This window comes from Plasmodium inui (assembly GCF_000524495.1).
Source record: "Plasmodium inui San Antonio 1 unplaced genomic scaffold supercont1.6, whole genome shotgun sequence".
NCBI lineage: Eukaryota > Apicomplexa > Aconoidasida > Haemosporida > Plasmodiidae > Plasmodium > Plasmodium inui.
The window spans coordinates 39,161-48,971 of record NW_008481840.1 but is presented as its reverse complement, the minus strand read 5'-3'; the positions used below and the strand labels follow the sequence as shown (position 1 = coordinate 48,971).

At 48.8% G+C, this 9,811-nt stretch overlaps 4 protein-coding genes across 4 annotated transcripts in view; 1 reads left to right on the top strand and 3 right to left on the bottom strand.

The window, feature by feature from the left end:
• Window positions 1-409: 409 nt before the first annotated feature.
• Window positions 410-1,249, top strand: C922_01753 (hypothetical protein; the record flags this gene model as incomplete). The annotated part of the gene is made up of 3 exons (XM_008817356.1): window positions 410-457; window positions 706-744; window positions 1,100-1,249. 3 exons carry the CDS (start codon window positions 410-412, stop codon window positions 1,247-1,249), a joined length of 237 nt encoding a protein of 78 aa, XP_008815578.1.
• Window positions 1,250-1,542: 293 nt separating this feature from the next.
• On the bottom strand, window positions 1,543-2,139 carry C922_01752 (hypothetical protein; the record flags this gene model as incomplete). Its single annotated transcript, XM_008817355.1, has 2 exons — window positions 1,543-1,908; window positions 2,080-2,139. 2 exons carry the CDS (start codon window positions 2,137-2,139, stop codon window positions 1,543-1,545), a joined length of 426 nt encoding a protein of 141 aa, XP_008815577.1.
• A 1,172-nt stretch (window positions 2,140-3,311) lies between these two features.
• C922_01751 (hypothetical protein) lies at window positions 3,312-5,373 on the bottom strand (the record flags this gene model as incomplete). Its single annotated transcript, XM_008817354.1, has 4 exons — window positions 3,312-3,448; window positions 3,599-3,744; window positions 3,851-3,893; window positions 4,035-5,373. 4 exons carry the CDS (start codon window positions 5,371-5,373, stop codon window positions 3,312-3,314), a joined length of 1,665 nt encoding a protein of 554 aa, XP_008815576.1.
• A 505-nt stretch (window positions 5,374-5,878) lies between these two features.
• The window catches only part of C922_01750 (hypothetical protein), a gene marked incomplete at both ends in the record, with an annotated part of 9,524 nt that continues 5,591 nt past the window's right edge, over window positions 5,879-9,811 (bottom strand). The window contains one exon of the mRNA XM_008817353.1: window positions 5,879-9,811. Coding sequence (XP_008815575.1) covers window positions 5,879-9,811 — 3,933 coding nt within the window.

Below are 9,811 nucleotides of genomic sequence, written 5' to 3'. Positions count from 1 at the left end.
AAAAAAAAAAAAAGCTACGCTAGGCGAGGCGAACCGAAGTGAACTTTCTTCAACTTTGCTGAACTTTCCAGAACTGAAGAACTCCCATGTAAAGTGAGCCCAAGGGCATGGGGATAAGATTAGGGAGCTACGCAAACGAAGCGGCATTTGGGGGAGCTATTCCTACGAAATGCTCATGGCATCGTTCAAGTGAAAAAAAAAAAAGAAAAAGCCTTCACTTAGAGGAAACCCCCATTTTACACATTTTTGAAAAAAAATTCTTTCATTCGTCACTCATGAGAAAAAGGTGAAGGCGTTTTTCACCCCTTTTTCGAAATTTTTTTTTTTGTTAGTTTCTTCCTCCTTTGTACGTAATTCAAAAGTAGGGAACCTTCCGCCAATCCGCTACCATTTCAGAAGCGTTAGCAAAATGAAGTGGGCACATTTGGCGTTGCGTCCGTGCCTGCACCTCGTTAAGGTAAGAAGAAGGGAAGGCATCATATAGTGCGGACCAAAGCGGGTTCCCCAACTGCGTGCCAACAGAAGACGCATTGCAAGCGGTCCGGATAGTGACCCTCGGACGAGCAACACCGTCCGTGTCTGCCGTACCCATGCTGAGCAGCATCAGCAACCGTTGCACATATTAGGTATGCCAAAGTTTGCAAGGCGCCAACATTGTGTGTAGCAGTAATGCCTACTCGTGTGCGTTTTTTTTTTTTTTTTCAGAAAGGGAATACGGAGAAGTGGCACTTCCTATACACCCAGGTAAGACTACTCAAGGAGAGGGGGTGCACAATCTTCACACTGATAATCCGTTTGGTTACTGCTCTGTGAAGGTGTTTCCTATTTTCACGCCTCCTATGTGTTCAAAGGGAGGTACCCTTTGCTTTTCGCTCCACCGTTAAGACGAACCACACATCGATAAGTACAGCACGAATGGATTGTCTATACCGTTGTGGAGTTAGCTAACCAGTTACGAGACCGCACGTGTGGAGGAGGCATCCACCACAGGTTGCTTCTCCGAGTTGTTGGCAAACCGGAAGGATGGTCTTCACTCCCCCTACCACACAGTTGTTCCGTTTACAACTTCCCCCTTTTTTTCTTCTTTTTCCCGTAATAGCAAAAACTCATATGCAACCAGCAGACCCCTCTACACATTTACAACGCAACGAAATACTCGAAGAAGTCGATGAACCACCGTCTGTTTTACATAAATTGGCTTTTCGTGTTTTTATTCTTGGACTTCTGTAACGGTCACTTGGACATATGATACGTGTAGGTGGGCAGGTCCCTTCCGTTGGAGCCGCGAGGAGGGGCCCCCGCTCGCCTTTGCACTGTAGCAGTTCCGCCCATTGGCAGCTGCGCCGCTTGACAGTTTGTGCACAAAATGGAGAGGCAGCTGGTACCCATAGACAAGGACACGCCAAAACGTCTCCGTTCGATTCGTTTTTAGCATCCTATCACGAGACAGACGTGACAGGTGTACAACATGTGTAGGGAAAAAGAAAAAAAAAAAAAATGAAAATCCCATTTTGCAAATTTTTTTTTTTTTTTTTTGTCGAATTAAAAAAATTTGAACGATTTGAAGGACAAATAAATGCCGCAGGCGGTGAGGGCCACGAGCAGTGCGCCGATCAGTCCGTCCGACGATATTAAGTCGAAGAGAAGGCTTTTTAGGGCCAGCGCATTGCTATTTCTGGCATCGATTTTGAGTAACGCGTTTAGGTAGTTCTTCGCCTTTTTATAGTCCCGCAATTTGATGTGCGCGATGGCTAGCTGGTACAGGCAGTCGATTCGGTTGTAGTTTATCAGTAGCAGCTCGTGCAGCAGGGATGAGGCGACCTGGATGTTCTTTAAGTCCGATGAGCAGATTAGCATGCATGCGTAGTCGAACTGGGTCTTTGGCATTACATGGTCAATGGATAGTTCCTACGAAGGGGGAGGAGGGGAATCAGACAATGTAAGGTTCGTTCATGTGGGGGGATGAAACGGTGTGGGGTTCATTTGCGCGGCTTTTCGCTTCCTGGTAACCACTCCTGTACGCCCCTTTACACATCGCCTTCACCCCTCTTTGCTCTTTCTCCACCAATCCTGCCGTACATTTTCATAGTCACTCTTCACTCTCTCCAGCTCAATCTTGAGGAACTCCGGGCTGTCCATTCTGCCTCGTCCTATTGGGTAAACCTTGATGTGCCGAATGTGCTGTTGGCCAGAATGGATAAAGGGAGGATCTCCGTAGCAACTTTTTTCCTCCTTTCGTTCGTTCCTTCTTTCTTTCTTTTACATACCCAGTTGTGTCGCCCCTTCTGGTGCGACTTGTGCGATTCAGGTGAAGGGTTAGTAACTGATGCGCTTGTTTGATGTCAAGTGGACGATGTGAAATGGTTCCTCTGTGCCGCTAAAGGGGGCACATTGATGAGTGTACGCTGAGGGCCAATTGACGCGCTTTGATTAAGGGCGGAAAGTTGATTGCGCCTTTCCATGAGGAAGCAGAAAAAAATGATGGGCACACTTACGAGCCCCCCCGAAATGTTCTCACAAATTGACATAGCAAGTTAAGGCAGTAAAGCAAAGAGCTTCCCATTTGAGGGACGGGGCTGCCTGCTTGTTGGTTGCGAAAATCAGGGCCTCTCTTCGCCTGCACATTTCTCGCGCAAGTTTCTCTGCTATGTTCCTTTCCCATGCCAGGGTCATCCTTTCCTTTTTAAGCTTAAATTTTTTACTCCAACCCCTAAACCCTAATTTTTAACCCTTTCTTTCTACCCCCTAATTTTGAACGTTGGAAAATTGCTTCTTCGGGCACTCCCCCACAAGGTGCACCTTCTCGTACGCAGGGGAAAAAAGGAAAAAACAAAAAAAGAAAATTCAAAAAATATGAGAAATTAGTAAAAAACGAAACGAAGGTATAAACGAACAAAGGGGAAAAAAGGAAAAAAAAAAAAAAAAAAAAAAAAGAAAAAAAACACAACTTAACCAACGGGAGAACGAACTGATGAGCGCATCGAGAAGGAGCACTAGATCGATGAATCCTAACTTTCACGTAGGTTTGCCAATGGTGTAAATATTATCTGAGGGTCCTTGTGCTGAATGGCGAGGGCAACGAGAGGGTTAGGGACACCCAAGTCTAAAACACACGGATCGCAAATACCAGGTCGTTTCATCGTTGCAGAGAATGCTGCGTGGGCAGGGGGGTAAAAAGAGGATGGAGGGGACACAACATTAGAGGAAAAAAAAAGGGTTGCATAGTGTGTACCCCCTTTTTCTTTCTTGGGATGACTGGCGGGGGCTTTCCCCCGGAAGGGATCTGTCCTTGAGGTGCCTCTTTAAGCGACTCACCTATCCTCCACACTACAGGCATTTTCGTACACAATGGAGAGGCTGCGCTTCCTGCGCTCAAAGACGCATTTGACGATATTTAGGAACTGGTGGTAGTCCCGTGCCGAGAGTTCGGCCGTCACGAATAGGAGGCCTGCGGAGGGGGGAGGCAGAGCGGCACATTAGCTATTAGCGGCTCGTTAGAGGCTCATTAGCGGCTGTGTTAGGGATACACCAATGCAACTGCATTACGAAAAAGCGCTCCAAGCAGCACAGAAGCACATACACACTTGCGCGAGCTTACCACCCTCCTGCTGCAGGTCCGAGAGGCAAATCAGGTGTCTATGCACCCCCTTGAAGGAGGCCGTGTACCTCTTCCCGTAGACGCTCGTGTAGGAGCTGCTTCTAAAAACGATGTTACTTTTTATGTTGAAAATGATTAGCTCGAATCTGTTAATGAAGGGGGGGGAAGGGGAAGTGGGAAGTGTGAAATCATATGTGACGATCGGGGGGGGAGAGTTCTCACCATCGCGGTGGTGAGGGGGCAGATTCCCACCTGAGGTTATTCATATGCATGTTGTTGAGCTCTTCCAGGATGTCTGCGAGGGGGGCAAAGCGGAGTGTCAGCAGAGGTGTCAACAGCCGTGTCAGCAGGCGCGGCAAAAGGGGCTCAACAGAATGGATTCAATAAATACACTCAGTGAATCGGCCCAATCGACGGGCTAAACTAATTGGCGCACCTTCCCGGTAGAGGCACATGACCTGCCCGCAGCCGTTCCGTTTGATGTTCCGATCGACGTAACTGGAATTCTTGGCGCAGTCGGACAGGAGTATGGATATACCGGGTGCGCCCCTCGAATGGGGAGCCGCTTCACCAGCATCCTGCGAAGCAGCCTCCCTAGCCGCCTCCCCAACAGCTGCACAGCTGATGATATACTCTCCAACGTTCCCATCGACACATAAAACGTTTGCACCGTCACAGATGGAGCGCAGGAAGAGTCGATCTCGTTTGTTCTCGACGTGAAAAGGAACATGCGCTGTGTCGGAGAGGTTGTTGTAAAAGGTGAGTCCATTCTCGCAATGCTGAATGTCGCCGTGCTGGATGTCTCCGTGTTGAATGCCGCGATGGTCTCCCTTAATCGTTTCGAACGTGTATTCTTTCCCCTGCTGAGCTCTCTTCTCCTTTTTGCTCACAATCCTTTTACAGAAAATTCTCTGGGGGGAAAAAATGGCGTCTAGTTCCTTCTCAATGATGCACCTGAATTTTTGGATGGCGAGGTTATCATATCTGATGTAGAGGTCCTTCCCCAGAATGTACACCACTAGCCCCGGCAAGCCATCACTGGTCGAGCTAACCATTTTGCGGTACACATTGATCCCGTTTCGAACCCGTAAAGAATACATCCAGTTCCACAGATGTACATCTCTGTATAGGTAATGAAATCTTCTTTTTACACTCTCATATAACTTCGTGAGAAAGAAATGATCATTGATAGTTTTTCTGACATCCCTGTCGATGATCCGGATGACTAGGTTGCTCTTCCTGTTTACGATTCCTATGCCGAGTTCTTCTCCGTTCTGGAAATACACATTGACCAACTCTCCAGGCTCATACTGGCTCAACATCCCAATGTTGGTGATCTCGAAGTCGTACACATAACTGTGTTTGAGCTTTGCCAATTGGTGGTACCTCTGCAGTGGAAGGAACTGCGTTGGGGAGTGCCCGGTGGAGGTACCACCATCTGTCGGGGGCTCCCCCGTGGGAGGCACACTGTTCCCCTCCACCGGCTTCAACACAACGCTCACTCTTTCTTCAAATTTGCTGCAAAACGTAATTCGCTTTCTCCGTACTGCCTGCAACTCCTGCTCGTTTAGGAAGGTGGACAGCGGGGACGCTTTCGCACCAGTGGAGCTGCAGTTGGAGAAAAGTCTGCTTGACCCATACAGGTGCCATACTACCCATGGACGTTCATAACAGACGATGCTATGGAAGTTGTAACGGTTGGCACTGGTATACCTCTTTTTAGAGGGTCGTCCCTGCAAGGACAGTCCCACTTTGCGCGGGGCTCGGAACTTCATCTGTTCTTTCCCGCGGAGGTTGGGGTGGGAAGTGGCAATCGGTGAGCATCATTTTTTCAGCGGTCGGTTGAATTAGCGATTGAGTGACCGTTTCAGTCAGCGCTTAACTGAGCACGTTGCGCGCTGCGATAGCCCTCCTGATCAGTGAAATAGTGCGGCACTACAATATTGTGTTTAGCCAGAGTTCCAAATTAGGTGCGGCCTACCATGCCAGTTAGTTTCCCATTTCGCGGGGCGTGGCGGCGCCTGCAGAGGCTTCCACACCATAGGAGAGAGTCTTAAAAAAAAAAAAAAAAGAAAAAAAAAAAAAAAAAAAAACGTTTTCGGTATTGGAGGTCAATGGAGGCCGACTGGGGAAAAAAAAAAAAAAAAAAAGGAAAAATCACCAAATGAACCACTTAACGAGATGTCACGGGCAACATATGTCCATCTCTTCTCTGCGCACAGTTGTCGATCGCCTTCCCGCATGAGGACAAGTGTGCACCACGTGGTCACACCGCATCCGTCACACTGTGTAGGTGACGCCGCATCCCTCACTGCGCAGTTGCTTCGCCTGCTGTGTGCTATTCACCAGGAGCAGCAGCTTCTTGTTGTATCGCCTCAAATGTTTCAAATTCTGTTCAGCCTCTCTCAACTTCACCTTAGCCTTACAGTGCTCGTAAAAGACGAGTGAGGGGTTTGTCGAATAGGCCTTCTTCACAAATCTGGAGATCGGGATGGTCTCTTTCATTGCTATGTTAACATCCCTCTTGCCAGTCATGATGCACCACAAGGAGTGCAGCTTGCTGTCGCGCACTTGTATGCCCAGCTGCTTTAACAGAAAAATGAAATTGTTCACCCCTATCTGTTTTTTCCCATCACTGCATTGGAAGGTATCATATATCATGGACCGAAGGTAAGTATCCATCGTTGATTGGTGGTCCCCTTTGTAAAGTTTGACTTTATTAGCATCGTCCTGTTGGGCTGCTTCTCCTTCTACAGGAGGAGGTGCCTTCCCCTCCGCTCTTCCTTCTTTCCCCGTCTTGCCAATTTTAAAAAAGAACTTCTTCTCCATCGCATGCCACATGTGAAAGAGAGCACTTACGCATTCGTTGTCTACACGTATCAGTGGGTACTCCGAGCCTCCCTCGTCATCGCAGTGGTTTGGTTGCCTATTTGGAGATCCCTTCAAGGGGGACGCGTCTGTAATGTTAGAAGAACCCTTCCCGTGTATTCCTATTTCACCATCCCCAGTGAACGATGCGCTTTTGTTGCCATCCCCACTGTTGTGTGTGAGATGATTGCGGGGTGGTACACTAGAGGAGAGGCAGGCACTCTCCTCTAGGGCGGTTCTCACATGGTGAGTTCCCTCACAACTGGCCCCTAAACTGAGTGACTGCCGCAAAACTGACGAGCGTGCTCTTCTAAAGTACTCACCGAAGAAACCGTCGCCTCCAAGGATGGCACCATTTCGCCGGAGAAGAATCCCCAGATGCTGGTACACAGTGTCGATGTTTATTGTTCTATTTTTATGCATGACGAGGTTGCCTGTTAACTTAGACTTGAGTGGACCCTCATCGAAATAGGTGGCGAAGGAGTCGCCACTAATGAGTAACTCATTCCACTTCATGCATTCTGACATTCTTCTGAAGATGTCTGTGGCGTAATTGCTCATCTGGATGGCAAACTCGTCCTTGCTTCCAAAGCGGCTGCCGATGACGATGCCGCTTCTGCCGCTGGCACTTCTGCTTACGGTGCCCCCCCCTGCGAGGGGTCTCTCCAGAATGACCTCCTCTGCATAGTGAGCAATCAGGCACGGAACGACATGCGCGTTGTAGTTGTGCTGTACGACCCTGTTGGCAAGGTGGTCCAAGTTGACCTCCACCAAATCTTCTCCCACGTCGGTATCGCTTCGGAGCACCTCCCTGTTGCTTTCACTTTTCCGTAACTTGGATCCCACTTTGACATTCTTTCCGCGGGATGGATACAATCCCGAAAGGAGACTAGCTAACCGATGTGCAGTGCCCTTCGAGTGACTCGCTCCTTCCACCAGGGTCTTACTGAACCTTTTGGGTGGGGCATCATCTGGATGGATCGAATAACCATTCGGCTGATCCGTCCGAACAAATGTCGAGTGAATGCCATGAAAATTTAAAAAGGTGTCCAAAACAACTCGAACAACATTTCTGAGAGAGCACACTCCATGCATCACTTCGTGTGTGCTCTTCCTCCAGTTGTCCTTCTTCATCAGGTGGACTAATCTGTGCAGGTGTGTTCTCAACACGTGGAACAGCTCCTTGCCGGATCGACTAGCGACTTCACTAGAGGATTTATTCACGACTTCTCTTTCCGGGTGGCCCTCTCTCCCGTCACCTTGCAGCTCCTCTCGCTGATCATCCCCATCACTGCACAGATTCTCCATTTCCGCTACGCAGTTAACCAAATTGTGCACCCCCCGAAGGCAGTTCTCCTCCTCCCCCTTCCTCGCCCACGTGCTCATCTCGAGGACTCCCTTACACACATGACAGAGGATCAGAAACAAATCGCTTGAAAAGGAAATTTCAAAAAAGGTGACAAGATTTTCTGAACAGGTGAGGTGATTTGCCTCTTCTGATTTTTCATTGCCAAAAGTGTACCTCTCAGGGGTGTGTGGTCCTTCTTCCAATTTGAATTCAATTCTTTGTGAGTCATTCCTTCCCTTTTGGAGCTTTTCGCTGGACACTCCTGTACGGAGGGGTGGCTCCTCTGGTGATGAAGCGGTGATGTGTGGATCGTCTTGGCGGGGATTAAGGGGGTCACTCGGTCGGTCGTCCCCCTGAAGACCTGGCCGCTCATCTGGCTGCCCATCTGGTTGGACGCCCTCTTGAGGGTCCACTCTGGCCGCCCCCTGCGCCCCCTCCTCCATCAGCGAAACAGTCCTATTGATAAAAAGGATGTCCATAGAAATTGAGTTTAGCCAAACGAGACAGTCGGAGTAGTCCGCACTGTCCTCCCAGGAGTCACTTCTCGTCCTCAAGCTGCAAATTTTCCTGTTAACTGCATTTATGTGCTTAGTAACTTGAGACGTCCTCCGTAGGATCTCTTTATAAGTGGAATTGCATCCATCCGTGGAGTCGACCATCAGCTGTTCTGCGACTGATTCCGCCGACGCTTCATAGGTAGAGGTTGTCGTAGCTACTGCGCCTTTTCCAGCATTCCTTGGAGAGTCGTCCTCCTTGTTGATCGCCTCTCCAACTGGCCCTCCACTCCTTGACTGGCTCCTCAAATCGGAGGGGACTTCCACACTGCCATTAGCGCATATTCCGAGCTGCACAACCAACTGCCTACATTGCCATGCCAAGTTTTTGCACCTTCTCTTCAGCTCGTCGATCCCCAGAGTGTCAATCTCATCGCATACAAGTTGGTAGTCCTCAGAGGACAGTTTTTTCTCAGCTTCCGTGTGGTGTCCACTTTGGATTAATCTCTCTTTTGGTCTTTTTAACAGTTCAATGGAGGTGTTACTGGATTCGATTTGTTCACCTCCATTTTCGCTTGACGGATTAATTGCAAGATCGTTGTTCCGTTGGGATACTTGATCTTTGGGGTTTCCCCTCTGCGTTGCCTCTCCATCATCGGGCTTATCACCTCTGCACTCTTCTCCACTGCCATGGAGATTCTCCGTGAAGTGGCTCTCCCCTGCACACTGAAGCTTCTTTGTTAACTCTCTATACATCTGCACCTCTTCCTCCAGCATGGTTACTTTCCTTCCATTAGTATTTTCATTCTGCAGGTGGATTTCAATTTGGTTCTTCAGCTGTTGTACTTCCGCTTTCGTTTCGTTAAGTGTCTTCTCCATCGTGGTTAGCTCTCCCCTTCGGACCACTATTTCTTCCTCCCTGTCTCTTAACTCTTTCGTTAACTCCTTCATGGATTTACTCTCCCTGTTTAGCTGCTCCTTTAAGTTGTTAATCCTAAGTACGTTATTCATTTTTTCCGTTGTTAGGGCTTCCTTGTCGTTTTCTAATCGCTCGCACTTCCTCCGGAACTCTTCCAGCTGCGTCTGCAGGTTTAGCTTTAAGTTTAGCTCCAACTCGCAGGCCTCTCTCGCCTCCGCCGCGTCTCTGCGAAGTTGGGCCAGTTCTATGAGGTAGTTCTCCTTCGCCTCCCCTGCGTCTCTGCGAAGTTGCGTCACCTCTGTGAGGTAGTTATCCCTCGCGTCGGCTGAGTCTCTTCGAAGTTGAGTCAGTTCCTCCTGGAGCTGCCCGTTTTCCCTCCGATGCTTTTCCTCCTCCTTTTTAAGTTCGTCCAATTCGCTACTCAGCTTGGCGTTGGATTTACCCAGCGCTTCTTTTTCAGCAGCCAACTTGGCGTTCTCCCCATTTAGTGTCTCATTCAATCCATCCAGTTTTGCATTTTCCTCACTTAGGATGTCATTCAATGCAGACAGATTGGCATTCTCCCTACTCAGGGTCTCATTCAA